The sequence below is a fragment of the Tinamus guttatus genome, unplaced genomic scaffold (assembly GCF_059628265.1).
Source record: "Tinamus guttatus ecotype Peru unplaced genomic scaffold, ASM5962826v1 Tinamus_guttatus_pri_ptg000033l, whole genome shotgun sequence".
NCBI classification, from domain to species: Eukaryota; Metazoa; Chordata; class Aves; order Tinamiformes; family Tinamidae; genus Tinamus; species Tinamus guttatus.
The window spans coordinates 993,645-1,021,008 of NW_028288567.1; the positions used below are offsets into that span (position 1 = coordinate 993,645).

General features: G+C 45.8%; 1 protein-coding gene and 1 long non-coding RNA gene across 2 annotated transcripts in view; one reads left to right on the forward strand and one right to left on the reverse strand.

The window, feature by feature from the left end:
* The window catches only part of LOC148596042 (uncharacterized), a 68,806-nt gene extending 66,795 nt beyond the window's left edge, over window positions 1-2,011 (forward strand). The window contains exon 3 of the long non-coding RNA XR_015913773.1: window positions 1,722-2,011. This is a non-coding gene — a long non-coding RNA (uncharacterized LOC148596042). The remainder of the gene's footprint in view (window positions 1-1,721) is intronic.
* A 14,109-nt stretch (window positions 2,012-16,120) lies between these two features.
* KCNH1 (potassium voltage-gated channel subfamily H member 1) overlaps window positions 16,121-27,364 on the reverse strand; it is a 171,015-nt gene continuing 159,771 nt past the window's right edge. The window contains exon 11 of the mRNA XM_088531827.1: window positions 16,121-17,153. Within this exon, the coding sequence (XP_088387953.1) occupies window positions 16,305-17,153 (849 nt within the window). The 3' untranslated portion in view covers window positions 16,121-16,304. The remainder of the gene's footprint in view (window positions 17,154-27,364) is intronic.

Genomic DNA, 27,364 nt, shown 5'->3' on the forward strand with positions numbered 1-27,364 from the left:
TACCTGTATAATTGGTGAATTTGGTTGTAATTCCATAAATACTTCTCACCCAGTGCTTCTCTGTAAGAAGGGAAGTCCAACCATCCTAGAAGAAATTTGTGCAGGTAGAGCTTACAAGCAGGTTTAGACTTGCAAATAGCACATGGATTTGTTCTAGGATGTATAAATAGCATATGCTAACAAATACTAATTGATCTTTTCACAAAAAAACAAACAAACAAAGAAACAAAGTTGAAGAAAATCTGAGTCATCTCATGAAACTTGGCCTTCAAGTCTAAAATCAATTTACAGAAGGCAGTCAACAAATCATAAGATTTAGGGTGGTATGTGACTTGTGTTTGAAAGGCAAAGTTGCCTCAGTCATTTCCTAGTAGCTGTGTGCATGATTTGACAACCTCAGTAACAATGTTTTTAAAGTACATTTTTTGTATTGCACTGTACCGAGAGCTAGGGATCCAGAATGCACATCCTGCATTTCTGAATGGAGTTGGGAGGAGGTCACACAGTGATGACATTCCCTGTGTGGAGGTTTAGTGTGGTAGGAAATGCAGGGGAACCACCTGCCAGGAAGCAGAGCCCTTTGCCATGTGCCTGGGGGTGACATGAGGGTGAGGGAGCTCAGAAGACCCACAGCAGAAAGACAACTCGCCTCTTTTGTCATAAACCTAGGGAAATGTAGAGATTTTCCACTGTAGGTGGATGCTCTGTGGGTGCTCTGCCAAGATCTCCCATATAGGATGTGGTGCTGTGGCTTGGGACAAGGAGCAAGTTGTATTAAAGGCTAGTGTTGACTCATTTTCTGTGTACCAGATTTTCAAAGTATTTACAAATACCAAATAGGTACCCAGCAAGATTTCTAAAAGCACCCTTAAAATAAAGGTAAACACTTCTAGTATCCATCCATTTCAAACTTTCGGGCTCTGGCTATATAAAGAATATTGCACCAAACTCTTGCAGTTGAAAAAAGGTATGCTTTTATTGCTGCTATTGACGTTTTTATGTAAGATCTTATGAGAGACAGAGCACTGCTAGTCTTTGTCTTACTGCTCAACATGAAACCTACTCACCTACTGCAGCAGCCTGGGTTCACTGATGGGGATTTAAAAAACCCGCTATTTCAGTGTTTAAAAACATCCTGTGGAGATACTTGGTTTTTTGTGACCCCCAATAGCTGGGACAGGGCTGCAGAACATGTACATCAATTTTGCACCCAGCTGCAGGACATCCAAAACAGCTTTAATCAGAGGTTTCCTCAGCCTTCTTTTTTTTTTTTTGCAGAGCAGGTAACTGGTGAAGTTTTGTTCTGATTTTTAATAACTTGCCTAATAGCTCTGCATCCCTCTGTGCCTGGCGAGCAGCACAGCCCACTTTGAATGTCTGGGTTCGAATGGGGATGTGCTTGATGGACAGCGTAGCCACAAAGGAGAGGACTAAAATAGACATCTTTACTCCAGTACTTCATTTTGAGGTACTGAGCAGAAATGAACCTGATCCAGCTCCCTGTAAATAGCCAAGAGTAGGTCTCTGATGGGTTGCCCACCTCTGAAGCTTGGGCATTCCAACTTTCTTTTTTCGGGTTTTGTGGGTTGGCTCCACTTATAATACTGAGTCGGTAATAAAATTAATTAGACACATCATAAGTTGTTCGTCCCAAGAGACTATTTCTACTTGCAGCTCTCATTAATTATTCTGACTAGGATTGTCTGTCTTTCTATTTTTAGGCTGGCCATGGGCAACGCTCTCTGTTCTTGGATTCCTCTACTGCTTCTCTCACATTGGCATTGAATGGGAGCAGACACACGCGGTGAAATGAGAGCGACACAGAGGTTTGGTATCGTGGGAGATGCTTTTAAAGACAGTTCACAGGTTAATGGCTCCTCTGCACTGGATATACTTCCCAGCTGCAGAAGAATGTGCCAAACAAACCAAATATGTGATCCCTGTGTTAAAACTATAAGCTCATTTAATTGATTCTGGATTGCACATTCAGCAGTTAAACCAGAAACGTTGATGTGCTGTGGCAGGGGACAGCATTTTGAATTATGTGGTATTTATAAAACAGCAACTTTATTTAAGTTTGAGAACAGGCAGCTCAGAGTAGGTGTATTTCACATACCCTGAAGACTGGTTTTATTCCTTCCAAAGTTTTGCTGCCTATTTTGACACATTAAAGAAAACTTTCCTTTTCCTACTTTGCACAATTCAATAATCTCAAACTCTTCCAGCTTCCGTCCAGGGCACAGCAGGTCATACCCTCTGCTCGTTTACTCCATGAAGGGCAGGATGCTCATCATTCCTTTCTGATTGCTTTCAGATTTAAGCTAGAATATTTCTGCTGTTCTTGCTGACTCAATTTTTCAGCCTTAAACTATTTTTTCTACTTACTGTGGCAAATCCTGCGTTTTCTTTTGAATTTCTTAATTTAAAATTCCTCCTCCTCTGCTAGTTTTAAGGTGGGTTTTCTTGGGGGTTTCTATTTGTTTTTCTTTTTTTTTTCTTTTTTTTTTCTTTTTTTTTTTTTTTAGAGGGTGCAGGGAGGCCAGCGTTTTCTTAAGGACCAGCTTTTCTTATTAATCAAGTATGACCCTACCGCTCCTTGTGCTTTTAAGGCTCTCTGCCTTGTATTAGTGTTAAAGCATGTAACACTACCTCTGTTATGGGGCTGAATCCCATATTTTGGGGAATTGTTCCATCTGCCTCTCCTTTTCTGTTGCCAAATGAGATATTCCAGGTCTGCCTGGATGGTAAATCTATTTAGTTTGTTTCATTCTTAGGTGTCCAGGCCATTTTTGGAGCTCTAGAAAGGGCAGAGCCTCCTGCTGCAGTAGCACAGCGTTAGCCAGACCTGCAGGTCCTTTGCCAACAAGCAGCCCTGCTCCAACGGCACCTTTGCCAGAACCCAGGGCTGGCCGGAGCCGGGAGGGATCCTGCCTGCCTGCAGCCCCCGAGCTGCGTTCCCCGAAGGCCAGGGAGAGCCCGCTCGGCCCGGACAGAGCGCGTGTCCTTTCCGAGCAGCTGTCGAGGAGCAGCCTGGGGACCTTTGGCTGCCTGGGCTGCGCTTCCCGTTAGGCACAGCAAGAGGTCCCCAGCCCTCGAGGAGGCTTCTTCTGGAGCATCTTCCGAGGCAGGGCAGCTTCTGTGGAAACTTGTTCTGGCGCCTGTTGGGTGGCGCTGCCGCAGCCATCACTACTGCAGCGTCGCAGCAGCCCTTCAACGAGCAGGCCGCTGCCCGAGATGGGCTTCAGCTTAGTCCTTGTGTTTCTGACTTATCTGCTGCTTAAAATCTCCATCTTCATCTTCCTCTTCATTTGTTTATGGAGAAGTAAGGGCAGAGACTTCAGCTTTCTGGCTCTGAAACACTGGTCTCTGTAGCTCTCTCCAGAGACTGAGCCCACCGCTCGCTGCTGCAAGGCAGCCCCTAACACCTAGGGGAGGGTCTCCTCCCATGCGAGGGCAGTGATTCCCCTGGGAAGCTGTTTCTGGAGTAATGAGTGGCCTGCTGAAAGTCAGACCTACCCTCCATGGGACCTGCTCTCAGCCTCCAGATCTCTACCAGTTCTCACTGTGGCCTCCCTCGGGGAGCTGAGGGCAAGAATCTCCTGAAACTTACCTCAAACGTTGTAATTAAATGGAATTGGCATTGGAGTAAACAAGTCATGAGTCTGCTCTTGAGTCTTATTGATTACCGTTATTATATGAAACAAGTGGCTACAAAGTGATTAGATTGCACTTTGTATGCATGCAAAACTTCCCCTGCAATATGGAAATGACCTTGAAGGTCAGCCAGATTGTGCTTCTCTCTAATTGTTTTTTATATATGTATTTGGTGCTTTACACATCTTCCACAGTCTTGTTTCTGTTTCTAAAAATAAAGCTCAAACTTAGTGTTGGCTTGAGAACATGGTCTTATCTGTGGTTTGTTGTAAGAAAAACAAGCGTGTTGCTGCACTGAAGAAGTGTTAATTACTATACACTGGAAGCGTGCAGGAGGGAGTTGCTGCTTCAGTTCCTCTTGTGCACTGTTTGGCACGCAACAGTCCCTGACAGTAGAAGTTTAAAAAGCAAATACACCTTTTGTAGATTGGTTAAGGTGAGGCTTCCCTTCTGCCTACTGTCCTGGTCCGGAGTCAGAACTATGAAGTATGCTTGCACAATTTAATAAATACAATATATTCTGAAATGATAGGAAATAGTTTCTAGGAGAAGTAAACACTTTCCTTTGCTCTCAGCCTTAATCAGGAGTTCTTTTCCTCCTACTTGAAAGCGCTTATTTCAAGAACAAGCCCATTGATGAAACTGCTGATCCCTCCTGCTTACTAAGCACCTGCAGGCAAGGCAGGAAGACACTTGGGTTCAACATACACTAACATATGTTAAAGTGTTTCAGGTGCTGCCTGAGCTCGAGTGAGGTCACTTACTGCATCACCTGTGCCTGATCTGGGTGCAATTCATCATCATCATGTGGTAGCAATTTAGTTGATGAAATTATGTGGTAGGTACAAATGCCTTCAGGGAAATCCTCTGTGGACTGCAGAGTCCTCAGGGAGCTGCAGAGACTTGAAAAAGACTGGAGTAAAGAAGCAAGTTACCAAGAGAAGGGGAAAAAGGATGAGGAGAATTCCCTTAATCAGTTCTTCCTTGGGGAGGCGGTAGGAAGCAGATGCACAAGGTAAGACCCCCTGTGCCAAGAGGGAGGCAAGGTGAGGTGCTCCACGGCTGTGGATAACAGGAGTTCTGGGAGGGCAATGATGAGGGAGCTGGTGGCTCTGAAAATGGCTGCACAGAGGCCTGTGGTGGCTGCTGAGGAGAAGGATTTAAAGGTGATTCTGCAAAGCATCCCTGGGAGACTGGCAGCCCTGGGGCACTGGCACAGCAGCATCCCTGTCTCAGCTGGTGGCTCTGGCAGCACCACAGAGCTGCAGCAGCCCTGTCACATGCGTGTGCAGCCGCTTCCAGCCTTGGCTAACAAAGCACCTGCAGGCAAAACTGTTACTGGGGAGGGCAAGATGGTGCTAAGTGGCTCTTACTTAATTTTACATTGATTAGAGGGCAAGTGAGGCTTTGCTCACATCTCTCACATCTGAGAGCTAAAAGCAGATTAGCTGCACTAACCAGCTTACCGCAGCTTGTAGGAAAAAAACAGCTTAACTATAAAAACCTGCAGCAATTTTGTTGTTAGTCACAGCAGTAACAGGGGTGCCTGTCCTCTCTCTCGCACCCCGCTCCGCGTCCGCTCGCTGCCTGCGGCTGCCTCCTTGGGCGCGCGGCCGCAGGGCGAGCAGGGGGGCGGCCGTGCAGGGGGGTGGCTGCACCTTCCTCCCAGCTCCTCTCCGTGCCCACGCGCTGACGGAGCAGCTCTGCCAGTCCCTGCCTGGCAAAATGACTCTCCTGGTGCGTGGCCGCTTGCTGGTCAAGTCATACATATTAATCCAGAAGGAATAGCTGGAATACGGCTCTCCACAGGCCCTGTGAGGAACCATTGAGCAATGAGGGAAATCTGCATTGTAGTGGATGGCCGCTTGTTTTAAGTGACACCCCAAGAGGGGTGCTGCCCCACGAGCACCCTACAGAAGCTGGGTGCATCGGGGTGCTGTGAATGCAAGCAGTGAGTTCAATAGACTCACCGGTTGCGTGTGGGTTGCTTTCCTCATTATTTGCATGTAAAAGGAAGACCAAGACAGCTGTTTTGTTCCAATTTTCAGCTTTTGACAAACAAGCTGATGTCAAGCAGGGGGTTCTGCTAGAGCATCAGGCAACTAGATGAGTCCCCATGGCATGAGTCACCTGCTTCTGCTCATGATCCCCAAGCCTGGGGGCAGGCACAGACAGCTCCAAGCACAAGGGGCTTCTGGGGATGCCACCAGCACTCATGAAGAGAGGAGAAGGAAACTTCCAGAGAAGCTGATCCATCCATCCATCTTTAGATGCTGTGCAAGAGGCTGAGCTGAAGGGTTTCAGGGTCCACATTTCAGGCAGCCTGTGAGCCTCTCTGTTCAGAGGAGCCCCCACAGCAGCACAACTCGGTGCTCCTGCCTCACTGTCAGCATCAGCAGCCTCGGAAACTATCGACCTGGGGGCAAATGGTCTCCTGCACTCAGCATCCAGCAGCAACAGCAACTGCATTAAAACTACCAGGCAGCACAGGTCAATCGCCTGATCCTTGGCAAGGAGGCAGACGTGCTTACAGAAGCTCCCAAAACATCCTCTTTCCTTATGCTGGGACTCACAGAGGTCCAAGCAAGAGCAGGTCAAGCTAATGTCAGGTCTTAACAGAGGAAAATCCTGGCCTCGATTAAATTTTGACCACAAGTTACGCTCTAGCTCCTCATTGCCTGCAGGTCCAGCTTGGTTTAAATGCAACTATCCTAAGGTGTTGGTACCAGCTGCCTTCAGAAATGGGTCAAATATTCTTGGAATGGGACCTGTGACACAGGAATTCCTGAGCCGCTGTCAGAGTACAGGTAACAAATATATCACTATCTACAGAGAATGAAGAAAGCTTTACATACGTTTGGGTCTCTGAATTGCCTCTGATAGATCCATCATCTAGCCACCAACAGGCTAAAGTTTACTGATGGGGGCAGGGTGTGAGGGGAAAAAAAAAAGCAGGAATAAAACTTCAGTTATGACCTGTGACATTTAAATTGTATTAGCGCTCCCTCTAGAGCTAGTCTTTCTTGAGAAAATTAATGAATTTTTATGGACCACAGAATTTGATATCCTTGCACTAGTGCATTTGAGTTTCAAAAATTAGGTGGCAAAAATAGAAAAAACAGAAATAATATTTAAAGACTCCAAGCTTCTACCCTGTGCGTAAAGGAATTTAAAATGAAAATCCTAGGAAACAAGTAGGATTTAGTTATTTTCAAACTGTCGCTGGAAGAGGGAAGGTTGTTTTAAGGGCTCAGATATGTGGATTGCCTTGTATCCTTGCAATCCAAGTGAGACGGTTCTTACAGCGATGTTACTGCTAATTTACCGTTCCCGTACCCTCGCGGCGGCAGTTTTGTGCTGAGGGGGGCGGTTTGTGCCGTGGTTACAGGACAGTGGTGGTTGCTGGTCACGTCCCTACCTCAAGCTCTGTTCGTGCCCCTCCGGCCAGCTCCCGCGCCCGGCGTCCTGCCCGCAGCGCCGCGACGCCACTGGGAAAGGCAGCGGCTTCGGCACCGCGGCCCCTTCGGACACCTCAGATACCACCAAGGTCGGAGCAACCAGCCCAGAGCTCCTCCGAGCACCCAAGGACCAGCTCTCTGTTTGCTGCTCGCCAGTGATATTGCACCACCCCAAGTTTTGCCACTTCACCTTTTTCCACCCCAGAACTGTGATTTTATGCAGCAGGTCTATGCAATCACAGTTTCTGCAATGTGGCTGATCCTCATGGGTGCTTTTCCTTTTTTCCCCAGCGTAGCTTTCAGTTAGTCTCTTTTGGGTTTTCTATCTCTGCACTTCCAGTAGCCTTGCTCAGCACGGCTGCATGTTAGCTGCTTGTTTTTGGCTGGGGTTTCACACACAGATTAACTCCTTTTCCTGAGCTCACTCAACAGTTGAGTCTTCCTATTATCATTAGCTCTTCTGAAGTATCATTGTTTAACTGTGAAAGCAAAATCCACAAAATAAGATTGCTGGACAGGATTGAAAGCCGTCTGTGTTTTCCTTTGTAAGTCACTACTTGTGGAGAACCAAATCTTGTCTCTCTTCATACCAGCACTGAGAGCACAAGAGCTCCCAGATTTAACGTAGCATCCCCTGGCTAGCACTGCATGCTGTATCCCCTTGCATGGCAGCGCTGCTGTAGCAGAGGCCCTAGTCTGCCTGTGTGTGTGTATAAAAACAAGCAAACAAAATCACATTTCTAATAGATATTCCAGCACTGTTTCTTTCTCCCTGAGAAACAGATATCCATATCAAATCGCATCTTCCTCAGATTCATGCAGAAAAGATTTGTTTTACTTCCTTCCACATCCACTTAAAAATAAACATGTCTCCTTAATTCATTTTAAGGAAAATTGTGCAGGTGAACAAAGCTGGAAAGTAAAGAAATAGAAAGAAATTGAGAGCAATAGCGTGTCATCTCCAAAGCAAATGGTTTCATTTTGGCCACACACTTACGGCCTCCCTCCCAGCACAGCACCAGCTGGAACTTCTAGTGAAGCAGGTTGAGAATTTGCCATTGCAGGTGAACCACCCCAAAATAAGCTTGTTTCAAACCCACAGCTGTGCCATGGGTGGAATTGAAATTTGAACTTGGCTGTGCTACATGAGAGCTTGAATTTGACTAGAGGAGGGGAACAGGAAAGGGGAGGAAAGCCGGAAGGTCTTGCACGTGCCCATATTCTGCAGACACGGTTGTGCAGAGGTTTTATCTTCTTCTGATGGACATGTTAGGAGTTCAGCTCCTCTAGTAACTCTCTTTGGATCTCTCACTGTTTTATTCTCTTTTGGCCGTTCAGTCATAGGACAGGTTATTTCCCTGACTTTTCTATACAATCACAGAGACTCTTAAGTAGAATGAAAGCAGCAAAAAGATGCAGTCTTCTGGGTGAAAAATATATTTGCCCCTATTCTTCACGCACCCATTGCAATTAAACACCGAACACTGTAACAGTGCAGGGGGACACAGAGCCTTTCTGGCGGGCCCTACCCCAGGGGAGCAGAAGGCTCACACAAAACCCAGCTCATCAGCCAAGATATCCCGAGGTCTCAAAGCCGTCCTGGTGTGGCTGTGAAGGGAAGAGTTTTGCTGCTCTCTCAGGAGCAGGTGAAAGACTCCTGATGCCCACAGAGGAGGGAGCGTGTGGAGCCACCGCTCTTCAACTCCACGTATTCCCACTGCCTGGAGGAGACCTGGTTCCTTCTCTCTGCAATACCCAAGGCAAAACTCAGAGTGAGGAACAGCTGCCTACCCTCGAAGCCAGGGCAGGGCAGACACCAGCAGGAAGTCGCGGTTGGCCAACACAGTCGAGCGCCCTGGGGCCAGGAGAGGCTCTTGCCTTCCTGAGAGGGGTGTCCCCCCGCCATGCTGAACTCTGCTGGTGGGGCTGAGCATGTTGCATATATCCCTCAGAAGCAGCAATACCTAAATTTACTTGTGCAAGGGCTCGGGAGCACCAGCACGCAGACTGTGGAGACCCCTCAGGAAACCTCCCGCCGGTGCAACGAGGAAGGAGCTGGTGAAGCTGGGCGCAGGGCCCAGGGCCACTCACACTGCTGTGGCTGCCCCTGCCCCACCACTGTTCAGCCCCTGAGCAAAAGGTGCAGTAATTTATCACCTGTGGGCCTGCAAGGGGAGAAAAACGGCACGGGGAGCGCTGCACAGAGCCTGCTCACCGCCCTTACCTTAATTTAAGCTCGCAGCATGAGGGAGGCTGCTAAGAAGGCAGGGAAAGCCTGAGCACAAAGACAACCAAGAGTTTGGAAAGTGGGAACAGCAGCCTTCAGAGACCTCACAAAAATGCACATGTCTTCATGGAAACAGGAAACTCGGCACAACGTTAGATAAAGTAAAGCTGAGATTTTCACACCAGCCAGGGCCTCAGGACCCCTGACCAGAGATCCGGTCACACCACACGCTGTGCGGATGCAGAACCCCGTCGTGCTCCTTGGCTGCTCCCAGGGCAGTTTCCCCCAGCTGAAAGCTCTCTCCGTGTTGCTGTTCCCGGTGAGATGAGGATGCCAGTGCTGCGGCACGTGCCCTTGCAGGTGGCCCCACAACAGCACGGGTGCCCGTGGGTGACGTTCACCATGTGCTGAGGAGAGGTAACTGGAAAAATGGGCACAGAGCCCCTGGGTGCTTGACTAAGCCTAAAACTTAATTGTGTCCCAGCTCCTGTCGGGTGCAACACGGCATGGGCGACCGCCGAGGCGCTTCCTGCCCAGGGCAGGTTTCTCCGTGTAGCCTGTGCTCGGGTGACCTTCCTCAGCAGACGCCCTGTCGACCTCTGTTACACTCGCCTTAAACAGCCGGTAGTGGCTGTGGCACTAGTGGCCGCAGTGTAAGACACGCAGGACAGGCGCGCACCGGCACCGCGGGAGGCAGCGGCCGGTCGAGAGGCCCCTCGTGACCATCCCCTCGGAGAGCAGCCACGGGGCTGCGCTGCAGTGCACCCCCTGCAGCCCTGGGGACCTTCGACGTTACCGAATATACCGAAATTCAGTTAGAGCAACCCCGATTTTACCAACCTGCAGCAGACTCCAGCGTGAGGAAACAACCTGAAGAGTTGATCACCAACCCGCTGATAGCAGCAGCTCTACTGACAGCTCTTGAGACACAAATGGATGGCAACAAAATTTCTATCCAGAGGTTCCAGAGAGTAACTAACAATCCCCCTGTTGATATTGGAAGCAAATACTTAACTCAAAGTCCACCAAAACAAACGTAATGTATAAAATAGTTTATTACTATAATAAATAAAATTAAACTTTTTTTTACAAATATTATTTGTGCTTGTTTAAAAATGTTGAATAGGGATATCATTAATGTAGGTGGCTGCATCTGTAACCGAACATTCCAAACCAGTGCATATATATATATAAATATATACATACACTGTCTATCTACTGGCAGCAACTTTGCTGACCACAAAAATAGTATCTACTCATTCTTTTTTTTCTATTCATGCTGCGTTGAACAAAGTGACAAATGCAAAGAAAAAGAACAAGAGTATTTGGTGGCTTTTCCGAAAGGATAAAACAAGTGAAATACACTTAAAAGCACCAAAGCAACTGCATAACTGCATATCAATAAAGTGTCCATGCAGTGGTGGCTAAATATTGAAACGCAGACAGATTTCCAACAGATGTACAAATATTGATTGCATGTAAGTACGATAATATAACACATTCATTAGAAAACATCATATTTCTTTATATAGCAGTTCGTCCTGATACAAGATTATTGAACTTCTTTCATCTACAGCTAAAATGATGCTTTTTCTATGTTAGTGGTCACGAATTCAGTGGGAAGAAGAAGAAAAAAAAAAGCCTTTCAGAACAGTTAGTGAAAACCCCAAACTGGTAGGTTAACATTAGGTATTTAAATCCAGTTACAGAGATGTTCTGGGATTACACATCAAATATGTTTACACAACACTCAACAATCAGCTGGAAATAAATTACAGTCATGGGCAAATTCACATTAGCTTTGTGGAACTGTATAAAACCTTTGAAACAAACACTTCAGCGATACGACGGGTCGGCTCCCTGATATACAGAAGTGTTCAGACAATAATCATGTCTCTTTGCTTCGCGAGGGGAGAGGGCTGTTGGAGTAATTTATTAGACTAATAAGAAGGCAATAAGTGGAGAAATAAACATAATTACTTACAAGTGATTTCCATTAGATTTAGAAAACTAATCAAAGTGCTTTATCTTTAGGCAACACTGTATATACTACAGAACATTAAGAAGGAAGTAGAATGGAGTCACAGTTTGAATTATATCACTTATGAAAGGGTCTTAAGGCTAAATGTTGAATACATCTTATTGCAAAAAGCTTTATTTTTATTTAATCAAATCAATGCTTGCCACAACAGTGTGGTCGAAGCTTAATCAGATTCGCGGGTGCAGCAATTACTGTACCTCACTTCAGATTTCTGGAGCTCTCCCTGCATGGGACTCTCGGAAAGGTTCGTCTTTATGAATCAGAAGTGCAGCTGAAATGCAGACTTGTTATTGCCATCACACCCACAGGAGACTACGTGGAAATGAAGAATTCAGCAGAGCTCCTCAGCACCTCGGAGAGCTGCTGCCGCCGGGAGAAGGGAATCCACTGACCGCAGCCACGAGGACGGCCGCACGACGGCTCGGCTTGGACATACTGAGGGAGCAGCCGCCGACGGCTCGTGCCCCACGTTCCCCCCGGGAAGTGGGAACCGGTTCCTTGGCCACTTCCCACCCTTTCGTGGCTCCCACCCGTTGCGGCCAGGTCTGCCCTTAGCCACGGTGCTAGCCAGGCCAGCAGCAAAGCCTCGAGGCCCAGCAGAGAAACCAAAGCAAAGTCGTGGCCTGAAGAGTTCAACGACCAGTGATCAACCAGGGCGCTCAGTGGGGACCTGCTGGGAAGAGTTAAGTTCCCTTCTAGACCCATAATCATTAAATGAGGGATGTGCTCTTACTTAACAGAAACACAATCAATAGGCTTATCTATACAGAGATATTACATATACGTGTGCATGCACACGTCTGCACAAGTGTCGTCATGTACTCTGTTGTTTATACAGTAAAGACAAATCATGTATTAAATTGTTCCACAAACTGATTGAGAGTGATTGGAAAAACATCACCAGTTATTCACAGCAAAAATCTCATTCGGTTCATTAAAGTGAAGTACTGTAGAGCAGAACATCACCTTCGAAGCGGCTAAACAGGGTGTTCGCTGGGATCAGGGCAGCGCTGTGAATGAGATTTAAAGCAAGAGTAGTGTTTTTAAAAGTATACATGTAATACCAAGCAGAAGTAAATGTGTCTGAACACAATAGGGTCAGGGGTGGTCTTTGTTTTTTTAATCCTGTACCAGGTACAGGTGCATCTTCTAATATTTCATTCTTTTAATAGTGCATGAATGAACTTCTAGAAGACCCAATTTTACCAAATCACAACCCAAATTATTTCTAAGAACTATCTGTCTGCTTTGGATTCAAATCTAATTTCCGTGCAGAGTGAAAATGGAGAACATTTTTTCTTGTCTCTTTGATAAGTACAGGTTATTCAGCAGGTTGTTAAATGGCTGAAGAACCATCCTAGAACACTGTTAAGACGGAGGGTGTTTTTGTCCTTTTTTTTTTTTTTTTTTTAATGGTACCTTCTAAAATTTGGTTGGAAAGGGGCTGAGTTTCATGTTCAGAGATCATTCATTTCTAGGTTGAAAAGTAATGTTAGTGAAAAGGCTTAAGCAACACACCAAGAGACACAAAAGAGAAAGGAAAAGCTGACAAACAGAACCAAAGGAGGAGGAGCGCGTGCAGGGGCTCACACACCAGCCGGCCGCAGGCGCCCAGCGTTAAGGCTGTTTCTCTGTGGGGAAGGCCAGGCCTTGCGCAGCGGCGCTCTCCACGGCTCTCCGGAGGTCCCTGCCTCCTGCCGGGGGGCTCGAGCGCTCACGTCTGAACCCCTGAGCAGTGACCAGCCCCCTGGCAGCCCAGGCCTTGCTCCCCCGAGGCAGCTGCTAGCCCAGGGAATCAAAAGACTGAACCTCATCCTACATAAAACACTTGGTTCACAAGTTCTCTGGCAACATAGAGGGGTTACTGCAGTCTCCTACAACTAGCTTTAGTATCTGCCAGGCCATAAAATCTTAATAAAACCAGTCTGACTTCCATGTCTGTGCAAGCCTGAATGGTGTTGGCTGCATCCACAGAGACTCTGAGGTGTCACTGGAAGGGGCAGAGCTTCTCTGGTTGTGACAGGAGGCTTTGGACTTTATCTTCAGGCACACAAAATTTCGACCATAATTCCGGTGTCCATGATGGCTCTACAGATGGATTACAGATGGCTTTATAGGCTCTTGTAAAAGCCTTGTAGTGGCCTTAAAATGGATCCCCTGTTGCACCCACCCGGTGCGTACAGCCTGGCGCTTCCCAGCTCTGCAGCAGCTCCCCAGACCTGTGCTCCTTGGCTCACGGTACTGTGAGTGGTAGCGTAGCTAATTATGGGGGCTCGTAGGGTTAACCTTGCCATGACTCCCAAATTTCGCCATCAGCAGCGTCAAAATAGCCATTAACATATCCCTGAGGGCATATTAAAAACACAGCTGACAAACACAAACTCCGTATCGCCACGAAGGGGCAAGGTAACCTGCAACTGCACATTTGGTTCTACGGCCGCACTGCAGGACTTGGCATGCTGGACACTTGCCTGGGGATCGCAAGAGTTCCTCCTCGTCCGCCCGGAATAACCGAATTTCCCTGTTGTCCAGCTGCGGGTAGACGGGTGACCCTTTCTGAAAGTGCCTGCTGAGCTCAGCCAAGACTTTCTGTCACTCAAAAATTTTACCTGGAAGAGCCAGTGTTGGAAAATACACTGAGGATCAATTTGCTTGGATCATAAAACTGGCTCCAAGTCAGTTTCTAAAACCCTGCAGGAATTTTGGGGCATTGATTATAAATCCTTAAATATTAATAGATATGTGGTGTCCTTGGGCATGATTCTATTACTCAGTGAATTTATTGACTGAGGAGACTAGAGGGAAAAATCATTTAAGAGTTCTAACTTAAATCATGGGTGTATGGATTTCTTCTGGTAATTATGGCACAACTATTACAGTTAAGCGTTGTCATCTACAGTGATTTAAACACCAAACAGACAGTATTACACTGGTCAAAAAGAGCTTTTCTCAGTACTGTTTGACTTTGGTACGTAACTTTAAAAGACACAAGTTTGCACTGGAAAAAGCAAATGATGAACAAATTTAAGAAATGGCACCTGGGTTTCATAGCAAGTCCAATTCCTAGTGACTTTTCTTGTGGGAAAAAAGCCTGTTTCTCAGGCAAATTTCAATCACTATCTAAAACCCACAGGCTGTGGCACTTCCATATCGAAGCAGGGTGCAAAAGAGGCCGACCCCGACCCAGCCGCCCCTGTGGCGCTGCCCTCAGAAGGATTAGGATCCTTCAGGCAGGGAAACTGCCCCACACCGGGTACAAACAGACACCCTCCTCTCAAGCCCTGAGCTGGTGTCGCTGCCCCGCACGGCCCGGGTGCTCCGGGGCCTCTGGGACCCTTCAGCCTCGCACCAGAAATCTTCTCCGGTGGCCGCTTCCCCTGCCTCCTCCTTTCTTAGCATGAGGGCCTCAAAATCCTGTGTTTTTTTTTGTAAATGAGCTAGTACCATGGAAGAAGGACGGGAGTTAACTGCTCCCTCTCCGTGGAAAGACCTGGTGCCCCTAAGAATGGACACTCGAAAGTGCTGCATGAGGCGCCTCGTCTCTAACCCGCTGCTCAGCAGGGACCTCCCTCCACTCCATCGGTGGGGAGAATTTGCTGTGAATATACAGCTTTGCTCAGAAGCCACAGTACCATTTATGCTGCCCTACCCAGTGAATAATAAATACTAGTTTTGATAAAGTGCTTGACGCTTCCTCAAAAAAAGTAACGAAAATAGAAGTTTTGAAAACATCTCCTTCTTTACGAAGCAGATCTTTTTGTATCCCTGCTACAATCGCACTTGCATATAGTAAGCACTGTGTTTCTACCCTATTACCCATTTGCTTTTTAGCTAGAATAGATCAGAAGCAAGACATTTGGATGTACAGAAAATGCCAGAACCTAAAACCATTAAAAGTTCTGTGAAAGCCTTTGGCTGCTATGAGCAATATGAAAACACAAACTTCTGAAAAATGATTGAACTAGAATTAATCGTGCAGATTTGTTGTGAAAACAGGACACAAATGCCACAATATATTCCTAGAAGTGCAGAACTGGCTGATGACACAGATGTGGCACAACACGTGCTGCAGCGGGCTCGCTCAGGGACTCGGCACATCCAAACCTTCGTCCTCCAGCTGCTGGAGTTAAGGACAGAGGTAAGACACACACAGACATCGGAGCGAGAACCTGAGCGTTTGAAAATCAACATCCTTGCCCAGCAAATGAAAACCCGGGAGATCCCATTTATTAACAAACCTGAAATAATGTGACTATTCATGAGGATATTGTTAAATGCAATGAGTTTAGCAATATGTTAATTTATAAATAAAATTACATTTTCCCCACCTTTTTTGCCCTCCTTTGACTACCCAAAATAACTTTGTTGTCGCGTAGCGCACGGTGTGCTGAAATGTGATACACACCTCCCACTATTACAGCTATATGAAAATATACTGTGACATTTTACATGCTGTACAGGTGATTGAGACAGTGACAGCAGAAGCGGGAGAAAAAAAAAAAAAAAGCTGAAAACACAAGTGCCCTGGCAAGTCCTCAAGTCCTCATCATATAGGCAAAAACTGAGCTAACTACATAAGGCATGCTCCAAAAACCTCAGAGACGAGGTCGCCTGGCGCTCCCTGGGCTGGCTGCTGTGTTCAGAGCTCTTATTCCAACATCCTGAGGGAACAGGGGGAGCAAGGGGGGGAATATGCACAGATGGAGAAAAGAAAAAATGTTATAAACTGTACCCTTGCTGTCAAAAAGGCTTCAGAGTCAGCTGCCATCTTGACATGAGGTTGCAATTCCTGTTACTGTACCTTTTTAGACACAGGGAACATGCTTAGTGAACTGGTCCCTCACTGGTTTTCATCAAGAAAGATTAAATTTAAAATGTTGGGGGGAGGGGAATGTTTGCTTGTTTGTTTTTAAAAAGAAACACCTCAGCTAGCCCCAAACATGTCTTTTTCCGATTCTGGAGACTGGGGCCTTGATATTTCAAACAACTCCTGTGGTGACTGAGAGCTTCTTCTTGAGGTTAATATCCTAAGTATCTCAGCAAGCTGTTTTTCTATATTGGTCATTTTTGTGTTTAAAGCCTTGATGTCCTCTTTGAGCTCGTGTTTCACTTCTAGCATGGTAGCCTGAAGAGTCTGTTCTGGGATGGGGTAAAAGGAGTGCTTGACCTCCGTGAGGACGGGACTGCGGTCCTGCGGGCTTCTCGTCTCCCCGGCGTTATCCAAGCGCAAGTCACTTTTTGTAATGCCACTGTCACAAGAGTCTGTCTTCTTCAGGGTAGCTTCTCCCGAAGCCTTAGTTCTCTCTGGTAAAGTCTCCATGGATTCTGCTTTAGAGACTTTGTTCCAGTCCTCACCTTTGCCACAGGCATCTCTGAACTTGGCCCAGCCCTTCCGCCGTGGCAAATCCCCCGGCGCTTTGCACCCTGCGTAGTCCGAGCTCGGCGCCTGCAGCTTGGCGTGGTCAGAGGCGGCGGACGTGGACGCCGGCTGGTAGGGCCCCGGCGTGGCCGGGCTCTCCCGCACGGTGACGACGCTGGCCTTGACCACGGCGCGCGCCGCGGAGTGCTCGCCCAGCGCGCTGCCCTTCTCCACGTCCACGTCATCCGGGTCTCTCCCTCGCTCCGCTGCCAGCCGGGCTTCCTTCTGCTGCCTGAACCTCTGAAACAGCCGGCGGACCGGGTGATCTGGGGGTAAGATCAGGGGTGCTTCGTTCTTCCTTTTCATTCTCTCCTCTTCTTCACGTTTCACATCGCTGATCTTCCGGAATACAATCTACAGAGGAAACAGATTTCACACCATGGTTAGGCGCACGCTCCTTAGGAGGCAAAGGTTGTAGAGAAAGGATTGTCTGAAATAATTCAACTGACAATGGCAGTAGTTATACACATTACAGTAACATCATTGCAGCTTTCAAATGTCTTATGTTGCATGGAATGTGGTTTATTTGCATCATTTGTCTTATAGGATCAAAAAAAAAAAAAAAAAAAAAAGGAAAAAAAAAAGGGATCTTCAGGATCTTTGCAGTTCTGAGGGTCACCAAGGCAGTGCCTTTGGAAATGTAATGATTCCTGTGAGTTACTTTGATTTTGTGTTCTCAGTGATTTCTTACATTTGCTCTCCTGGGTTTAGCAACAGTTTTCTACTACTGCAGAGAACCATCCTCATGTCTTAGAGCAGCCTCTGCCAGCCTTGTGGTGCAGCCTGGCCCCTGAGGGCTCTGCCCCACAGAGATTACGCTGCACTCTCCCAACAGCAGAGTTTGCAAAGTGCTTTTTGCCCTCCCCTCTCTCCCAGGCTCCCTTCTGGAGGCAGTTTACAGTGTAGGGATGAGGTAAAGCTCAGGTGAATCCCAGACCAGGGGGAAATGGGCTCTCACAGTCAATGGGCTGATCACTACAGCAGCCTTAATAATGTCACGCTTTTATTAATATCTCTATTAATATTCTTATTTCTATGAAAATGAGACTCTTTTGCACATAGAAAAAGTTACTTTTTGGTAGTTCATTTTCAGTCTCCTCTCCTCATTAGATCTTCCTGAGCCTGTATGCTGAGAGATCTGTTGGAGCAGCCCAGGGGTCTCGTAGTGTTGACGACTGCCTCACCTGCACACACAGCCCCAGTGCAGCAAAGGGCTTCTTCCCTGACTTACTGGCAACATATTCCCTTCAAGAACTCCAAGAGAACTCATATTCGTTCTGATATTTTCCAAGTCAGAAGACTGAAGTCAGTTTCACTCTCCAGTACAGCATTAAAGAAGAACCAGTTGATTTGGTTTGTAAATGAGAGCTTCCCTAATTAGCTGCCTTTGGGAAAATCCACTCTAAATCCCTATATTCCCATGCAGAAAGTAACTTGCACAGTCAAACAATGATTAGAAAATGTGTAAATAAACTCATCCCTCTATTGCAGAGCAATTTAAATTAAAATACCCATAACAAGTACTGCTTCACTAGCATGCACAAAATTAGTGTCTCTCCTGACTTCAATGCTTCTTGGTATTTTTTTCATTGTAAATTGGGGAAAAATATATCTTAACACTGGGTCTTCTTTAGAAAGAAGAAGTTGGCAGTGTTTCCTAGACATAAAAGAATAAAATTAGCAGGAAGGATATTTTGTCTCCAAGCTGTAACTAGGAAGCTAAATATAAGATAAAGATTCAACAAAACAGAGTACTTTTGACAGGATTATGTTTTTCTAGGAAACTCGGCCTGCCATGGGCTTGGTACAAAGTGGACCCAGGAGCGTAATCCTTGGAAGCCGAAGAGCAGCGCTCACTTGCTGGGAAGGGGAAGGCAATAGGGAGCTCCGGGCTAGGACCGGCGCGGTGACCGGGAAGGGCCCAGTGGCCGCGCGGGGCGCGTGAGCGCGTCCCGGCACGAGGGCAGCCTTGGCCTGACTGCCCGCCCACACGGAGCCTGAGCGCGGCAGTGACACCCGCACGGAGCCTGAGCGCGGCAGTGACACCCACACGGAGCCTGAGCGCGGCAGTGACACCCGCTGCGCTCCCCGGTGCCGCCGGGAGGGCGCCGGGCGCTTCACGGAGCTGGAGGCCGGGCTGGCCGCGGCGGCCGCCTCTCATCCGAGCGCTGCCCGGAGCCGGCGCCTCGGCGCCGCGGCCAGCAGCCCTGTTCAGGGCCTGGGCGCTGTCACCTGGATGGCGGCTCTTGTCACACCCACGCGCGGGCTACCTGACATGCCCATGAGGCGGCAGCGAAGCAAGGCCCAGGCAGCAGCACATTGATGAGACCAGCCCAACTCGTAGCTGCTTCTCGTGCAGCAGGTAGCCCAGGCCCGTGCTTGGGTACAACTGAAGCCAATTTCCAAGGCGAGCACCGAGAGACAGATTAGCAGCACCGCCCAGGGCCCCGGAACCCCCGTGGCTTTCTGTTTTGCTGCCCAGCTGAGCCCTGTTCAAGCTGAACACGTGTGGATGTGGAGGAGCCGTGTGGTGTCCCATGCAAACCCTCTCCTTTGCCTTCCGGAGATGGGAGGGCAGCAGAAGCAGGAACACAAGTGGAGGCAGTGACTGCCTGAGACATGGCCTTCATCATGGCTAACTGCTACCACGCTATGCAGACCCCTGATTTCCTTTTTCCATAGGAAGCCTTACACCAGCTGCAAGGCAAGTGCACCACAGCAGCAACCCCCGGAACAAATGCAAAAATGCAGCCCTTGGGTACCCTGCCCTGTTCAACGTCTTACATACATATACCTCTACATGGCACGCTGCACCCCCGTAGTATAAATTGAATCTACACACGTTAGCCAGGGGACACTGCCTCCAAATCCTGGATTGGCTCCTTGTAAGTAAGTAACTCATCCGACACTGGATAAATACCTGCCAGACAGCAGTTTGTCCTTAGGAAGATCCGTCAAAGTTGTTGCTAGCTCCTGTTGGCAAGCTCCTCATTGCCGTATTTTCTCAAAACAGCTTCATAGTTACATATCAAGCAGAAGTTTTATAACTATGCGAACCTCAGCAGTAATTGTACAGACTTTATATAACTGCATTCTAGATTTCTGTTGCTATGTTTTTTAAAGATTTTTTTAAGATTAAGTGCCAGCCCTTATAAATAAAGACATATGAATAGCTGTTTTTAGATGGACTGTTTTCCTACAATTGTTGAGGAAAAAGCAATTTTGAAGTGGTTCAATAGCTTCAGCATCATCCCAGGCATTTCAAAAATGTTTGTTATGCCGACGTATGTACCTCTGCCTCCACAAACAGTAAGAGTAGAAGGGAAGAGAAAGTGGGTTTCATTTGTTAAAAGGAAAAAAGTCTGAACTTCCCTCTTGCATAGATGGCAATTTTCATGTGGAATTTGGCAGAGCTACAAATATCGATCTTAACCGTGATTAAAAGCCAAAATATAATGGCAAAGATGCTAAGATAGTTTTTATCTCACTTCTTTTTTATTGCTCTTTCCAAGCATTCACTTTTGTCCAGGAAGGGATGGTGCTTATTTTGTACCCCTCCTAGCACCTAAAACACTCCAACTAGTGCAAATACAGGGCACCTCTGCTTTCAAAGCTGGGTAGTTCTCCATATTGTCATCTTCTTCAGGAGCGGAGCACACAGAAGAAAATCTAGTGGGAGCATTTTAGCAATATGTGGAAATTGAAATAGGGATGAAGTGGATGAGATGAAATACTGCACTAAGATGGAATAACAAGAAAAAATGCCCCAGACCAGGCCTAGAAGTGTATACATCACACACTTCAAATCTAGTTTCATAGCCCCATTTTCATTAGAGAGGTCCTAGGTCAGGTAGCTTCACTGGAAACCTTTCTAAGCTGTCAGAAATATGAGTACAGTGGGGCATCAGCCCAGGTTTGCAACAAGCTTGAAAAACAGCTCTGTTTTAGGCACAGATTACTGCTACCAGCTCATGAGGATTTGACTGTAGTGTCCCCATTACAATGACTTAGTAACACATTTATTATTCGACAACACGGTTAAAGAAGTGGAGAAACATATGAGTCCTGTTGCGCTCATGGACCCACATGTCCCACTGAGCAGGTACTTGTGGCCACACTCTTCTGGTGTCCAAGGTGCTAGAGGTGTCCAAGGGAATCACAGAACGGTTGAGGCTGGAAGGGACCTCTAGAGATCATCTAGTTCAACCTTCCTGCTCAAGCAGGGACACCTAGAATGACACGTTACACCCAACATCCCTTCCTCAGTACTAACCAGCTGGGAAGGAGCCACAGTCTTTAGCAAATTCTGGGGGAAGATTCTGCCTTTTTTTTTAATCCTGAAACTGTTCTCAAGCTGTATTTGTAGAAACAATGCACAGCTTTTAGAGATTAGGGCCACAATTTCTCTACAAAATATTTAAACACCTGGGTGGACATATATGAATATAAGAAATATCTATTTGTTTTTCTAATGTGTAGTGCTTATCAATGTTACTTGAATTTATTTTGCTCAGCACCAAGGACCATTTAAACAACTCAGCATGGACAGCCTTCACTGGCTAGTAAATGCATGGCTTTCATTGATTCCTTTACGATAAGGCCAGAAAAAAACAACTGCAATGTGACGTGCAGTGTAAGACAGGCAATAAGATTGCCCTGAATGGGATTCCCAAAGGGAATCTTATTACAACCAGCTCACATCTTTTGGAAGAAGGTGTGTTGGGTGTTTTGTCTTCAAAAAGAAAATGGTTGTCCTGCAGGAGAGTGCCCTGGTAGCAAGCACAGCCTCATTTCAGAAACATCACTGTCAAGGCGGAAAATGTCTTTATTCTTCAGTTTTGCGGCGGAACGTGCCTTGAGTTCACCACTCCAGATGTGATGATGGATTTCTCTTCCCGTCCCCCTGGACACCTTTTTACATCTATGTATATTGAATTTACCAGCTCTTTTATCACCAAGTCATTTAATAGCCACTAAATTCTTTGCCGTTGGCTCTCCTCTAAATAAAACAGCACTGCCTGCAAACTCTTCTGCCTCCTGTTCACCCTCTTTTCAGATCATTTACGAATATGTTGACTGCCTGTACATGTACATCAAATGACAGCCTTACAGAACAGTGAGAAAATGGACCGTATTTTGTTCCTTGTCTGTTAACCTCCTATTTATCCAGGAGATCACGATAATTTCACGATAATGTTGTTATAATGTAGTGTGTTAGAAACAACCTCTACAAAAGTGAAACAGAAATGAGCAAGTTTGTAACAGAGAATTAGATAACATGCATTTGCATTCCTAGTCTTCCATTTAGCAGGTGCTGTGATGTTTTACAGACATTAAAAAACAAAAAGTCAGAATTGCTGTACTCCCCTAGTCTGGTCTATCTCTCCTCCATCCATTGAATTATCTAATAGAATAGAGACCAAAAATCTGCCCTTCCAAAGACCTTGAAAAATATGGAATTTGAGCAGCTAATCTCTTCCACTGATGTGCTTGGCGTAATCCCTTATAGTTCTCCCACTTGATAGAAAACAGCAAATCAGCAGCACACTTTAAGGCTTTAGGGTGAATTACTCAATCTTATGGCTACAGTCCTGTAAAGATGCGGTGCGCTCTTCACTTTCCACGTGATCACAGAACTAGTCAAGCCGTGCACAGCCGTGTGCTTCTGAAGGACTGTGTTCCAGGATACTGAACGGCAGGAGCAGCTTCCAGACCATTCCTGAAAACCTAGCGATCCCCAGAGTGATCCTCAGTTCAGCCTAGTCACGGCACCCACTTTGTAGGTTTTCCCACAGTCAATAATTACACGGGCCAAATCTGGAGCTGCTGCCTTATTCGCTACTGAGGAAACATTCCCACTGAAGCTGACACAAAAAAACAACAGTCAAAAAAAAATCAGAAGAAAATATAATGAAGGCTGGTAAATCTGAACCTTTAACATCTGAGATGACTATTCATCTACTTCAGACGAGGAGCTTTACTCTGCCCCTTCACGTGCCTATGGAGGGAGGCAGCGTTAGCAAAGACATCCGTGTTGCGCAGGGCCGCTTCGACGCAGCTTTGCAACTTGCTCGGGTTTGAATGAAACAACTGGGAATGGCCAAGCGCTTTGATACGACCGAGAGGTCTGCTTGGTGTGTGGGGATCTCAGCGCTCCCCTAGCTCTGACTGCTGCTGTAGCGAGCTGCTGGCTGAGGGGTTTCACCATGTCTGAGCCATTGGCCACCCACCAAGTGAATGGGCCGATGGTGTCTGCAGAGCAGGAGCCAGTCACACTCCGTAATGCCCTTCCCCAAAAGATACGCACAATCCCGAGCAGGGCACAGCCCACAGCAGGGGCAGCAGTGACACATCAGCAACCATACTCCGGCCCAGGCGTTATCCAACCAAAACTGCAGCCACAGTGCCAACACTGCATGACACAATCTTAAAGATCAGGGGATGCTCCATTAAAAACAAATTATGAATATATTGAAAACCATGTCCTGTCAAATGCTAAAAAAAAAAAAATCTGCCTGAATCTAAAGCAGAAACGATCAGTCATACACAAAAATAACCAAATTTCTTTTCAATTTCAATTTGTAAGAACTGATCCAAGACTCACAGGAATAGACAGAAATACGGATTGCACTTGTTTTGAACCAGCCTCTCATCCTGGAGTTACAATAATGAGGCTCCTTGCCACAAAGCTGCTGCTATTATTAGCTCCCCAAGCTTCCCTTCTTTTCACCTCTACGGCACGCGCAAACACTGCAAGATTTGGCAGGTCTTCCTTGGCATTAACAGCAAGGAGCATGGCTGCATTTTTCACTGGTGCTTAATAATTCTCTTTCATGGATACAGAAACATTCACACAGTCTCGAAGCGCCAGATATCATAAACAATTAAAAGCTTAAAATTATTTCATACACTACTCACGGAAAATGGACGTAAGCATGGGGAAAACAATCAGGAAAAAGGCATTTATTAGTACCCAGCCCATCCAGCATCTGCCAAGAACTGATGAAAATATCTTCGGGCTGATGTTAGTCTGATGAAAATTGGAGGGTTTTTTTTTTTTTTCTTTTCTTTTTAAGAAGCAAGCTCAAGAAGAAAAGAGAACGCGAGACAGAGAGACAAGGCTTTTGACTCTGATCTTAAAGAAACTAAAGCTACATGCTATCAACATAGCATATTATGGTGAAGAATTACTACAGCAATATACTAACTGCTCTCAAGAAAAACGGTGGAGAAATGACATTTTGTGTCTCTTGCAATTACATGTGATGGCTTGTCAGAGAGGAGGGAATTGGTCCTACCTTTTCATAAAATATAGGATCAACTGTGCAGGCTAATGAATCTTTTCAGTGAAATCTGTGGTGGATTTCACTTCCATCATCTCTTACCATAGAAATTCCTGGATTAAACACTACCCAGAGTTGCATCTCTGGGATGTGAAGGGAATGTGCATGGGAAGGCTCACAGGTCACTTTCATGCCAAGCAGGAGAGCAGGCTCCATCATGCACTTCAAGTTTGAAGGCACAAGCCTCAAAATACAAATCCTGCTAAAATGCTGATGCAACTTCCCTTGGTTTGTGGTTCAATGTTTGCCTTTGAACCTGGTTTCAACAGATGATCTGCACATGGGACTGAGGACCACATGGAAAAGCACAAGTCTGCAATAGTGCTGCAGATGTCAAAAGATTTTCTCCAGACTTACTACCTACAAGAGAAAAATTTGGTTACCAGATGTACCTGCTTCTGCATAGGAACAGACTTCTCTCCAGGTAATGGCACATCCTCCCAGGGTACTCCCAAACATTTCTACTTTTTGAGTACTAACCTGGAGACAAAGATGTGGAAGTTGGGCTGTGAACAGTGGTGGTGTCAGGAAACCTCAGAAATAGCTGGCACACACATAGTTCAAGAGCTGCTCTGCAGGGGTCAACGCTGCTCTGCAGACAGAGCAGAACGTACTTACCTCTTCACAAGCTGGACTTCTGTGCACTGCCAGATCATAATACACCAGTTTTTGGAAGAAACATAAATCCACAATTTAATGAATATTCACATGAATAGAAGTGACAAAGTTTTTAGTCTATGCTGAACAATATCTTGCTAACGTGAACACTGTCAGCTCCAACTGTATTGCAGTTCTTCTTTGTGATGCCAAATGTTGTAGCCTAATTACAAATTCTAGAAATCCTGACTTGAATATTCCTGTTTAATCATGTCACTATTATTTATTTAGAAGCTCTACACTGCTCAAGCCTCCAGTCCCTAACGTAAAACTCCTCATTCTAATTCAGGCTTACAGGCTATGCTAGTGTCTAGAGAAAAGGAAAAGAGACTGCTGAAAATAAGATAACATTGTATGTCCAGAAATAATAGACAAATCTAGTAGAACTATCTAAACCTACTACCTCTTTTAACAAGTTTTAAGTGACCTAGAGGTACCTTTTCCCCCAGACAGACTCTAAAATAACATCATTGGTAAAGTTAGACAGCGACATAATTAAAACATCAGGCATTGGTCAACAGCTTGGATAGACATTTGCTATTATTGAACACTATATCTCTATTAGTGACTTCTTTCTCCAGTTTATGAAAAGAAAGAGAGAATAAGAAAAGCCGCAGAAATATATCCTTGCTAATGATCCTCCAGCTCTGTATTATTTCTGAGATGAGAAGTGGATGTTACAAGTAAGTATTTATAGTGCAGGCAAGGGTTTTGGGGTGTGGAGGAATGTTATACCAGTTGAGAATTAAAATGCCCTTCAAAATCTAAACTCTCTATAGGAACATCTTGTTTATAACAGATAAGGAATAAATAATGTTTCTGCTTTCTGCCTGAGAGGAGCCAGGAGTTTCTAGCAGCAATCCCTTTAAAATAATATTTCCTTTTTTCCTTCTGTTTTTATTTCTTTGCCTTTTAGCATTTTGGATTTTTTTTTTAACTGTATACACAAACCAGACACATAAACAGCTCACGTAGCCGTATCTCTCATTCCAGACTAACCTACCACCTTCATCCTGGGGCAGACAACTCTGCCGCAAGAACTGCTTTAAGCAGAGCCCAAGGCAGGAGCTCTCCTACTCACTCACCTCTCTGTCACCTGAGTTACGGCTGCACAAAATCTCACATACAGCAACATGGGAAGAGTACAAATGCAGTTTCACAGTCAGAACCTGCTTCCCCATGCTGCCCATGACTTGTGGCCATTTGCCAAGTGGCTCTTGCAAGGAAACAGAAAATTTGTGAGTTCACTTCCCTTGGGATTTTTTTCCCTCTCTATAACCAAGAGACAATTTGACTTGACCTCTGAAATTAATGTGGATGTTGTGGAGCTTCAGAAAGCAATGATGTGTACAGATAATAACTAGGCTTAAATTATAGAATTTGTTTTCAGTGATAACACTTTAATCAGTCTAGCTTACCATTAAGATAATATCTTTTTAGCCAGCGTGGTTTTTTTTAGTACCTCTTTTTTTCCTCATGCTTTCATTCACCTGCTTTCTTTTTATTAGGCTTATGGTGAGTGACAGGTATTTTACTTTCTAAAAGGGTATAAATGTATTTTTCAATGTATTCAAATCAATCAAGTAACATTAGTCCCAGGAGCTTTCAAGTCACTCAGCAACTTCTGAAATCCCACTCATAAACCCATCCACAGCGTTCAGGGTCCCTGATGTATAAGGTTTGTGCTGGTCCTGAAATGATAAACTGAGAATTACATCAAGCCCAACTGCAAGTTTCTTGCATAAATTGCCTAAGATAGCAAGAACTCTTCCTTATGTATCTCTCTCTGAGTTAACAAGCTTAAAAATTGAGCAATAATGTTTTAGAAAAACAAACTAACCGGCAGCTCCACATAAAAAGAAGATAAATCTACCAGACTAGCTAGCCCAGTGGGACAGCACAGCTGTGCCCACCCAACTGCTCAGTTCCCATCAACCGCTCTGTTCTTCGCCTATTTGGGTAACATTAAATGAGAAGGAAACAAAATGTTAATGTCTGAAGGAGAAGGAAACAAAATGTTAATGAGTGACGGGGAATCGGCAATTGGAAGTACATTGCTCCCTGTTTCCAAAGGAGCTGTTAAATCTCTTTAGTCTGAAGAGCTGGGGCTGTAAACCTGGAAGGGAAAGAACCCAGTTGACTGTAGCAAGTAGTCTCAGATCTTGTAGATACAGCAAACTCTTGGTAACTAGCAGTTCCCAGGAACTGGTCTCTGACAGTTTGCTGCAGCCTGGTCCCAGCTGCAGTAAATGATGTGCCTAAATCTTTCTCGGCTAGTGTCAAAACTGATAGCTGTCTCCCATCTGCCAAATGCACAGGTAAGCTAATCAAAATAACCAAGACTTGACAGATCTCTTCATGCAACTTCTCAGAGAATCTTTTCAGAGCTGCAATTCTTGAGCTTGATTAGTGGATTTTTATTCTGTAAAAAGAGACTGTAAGGTCCTGTGGCAAAGAGTGCATATTCAAACGCTGAAATAGATGCTTTCTGCTGTATCCATGTATTTCATCCATGGCTCTCAATTTACTGCACTTCACTGCAATTCATCAGTTCTCCATGTCATC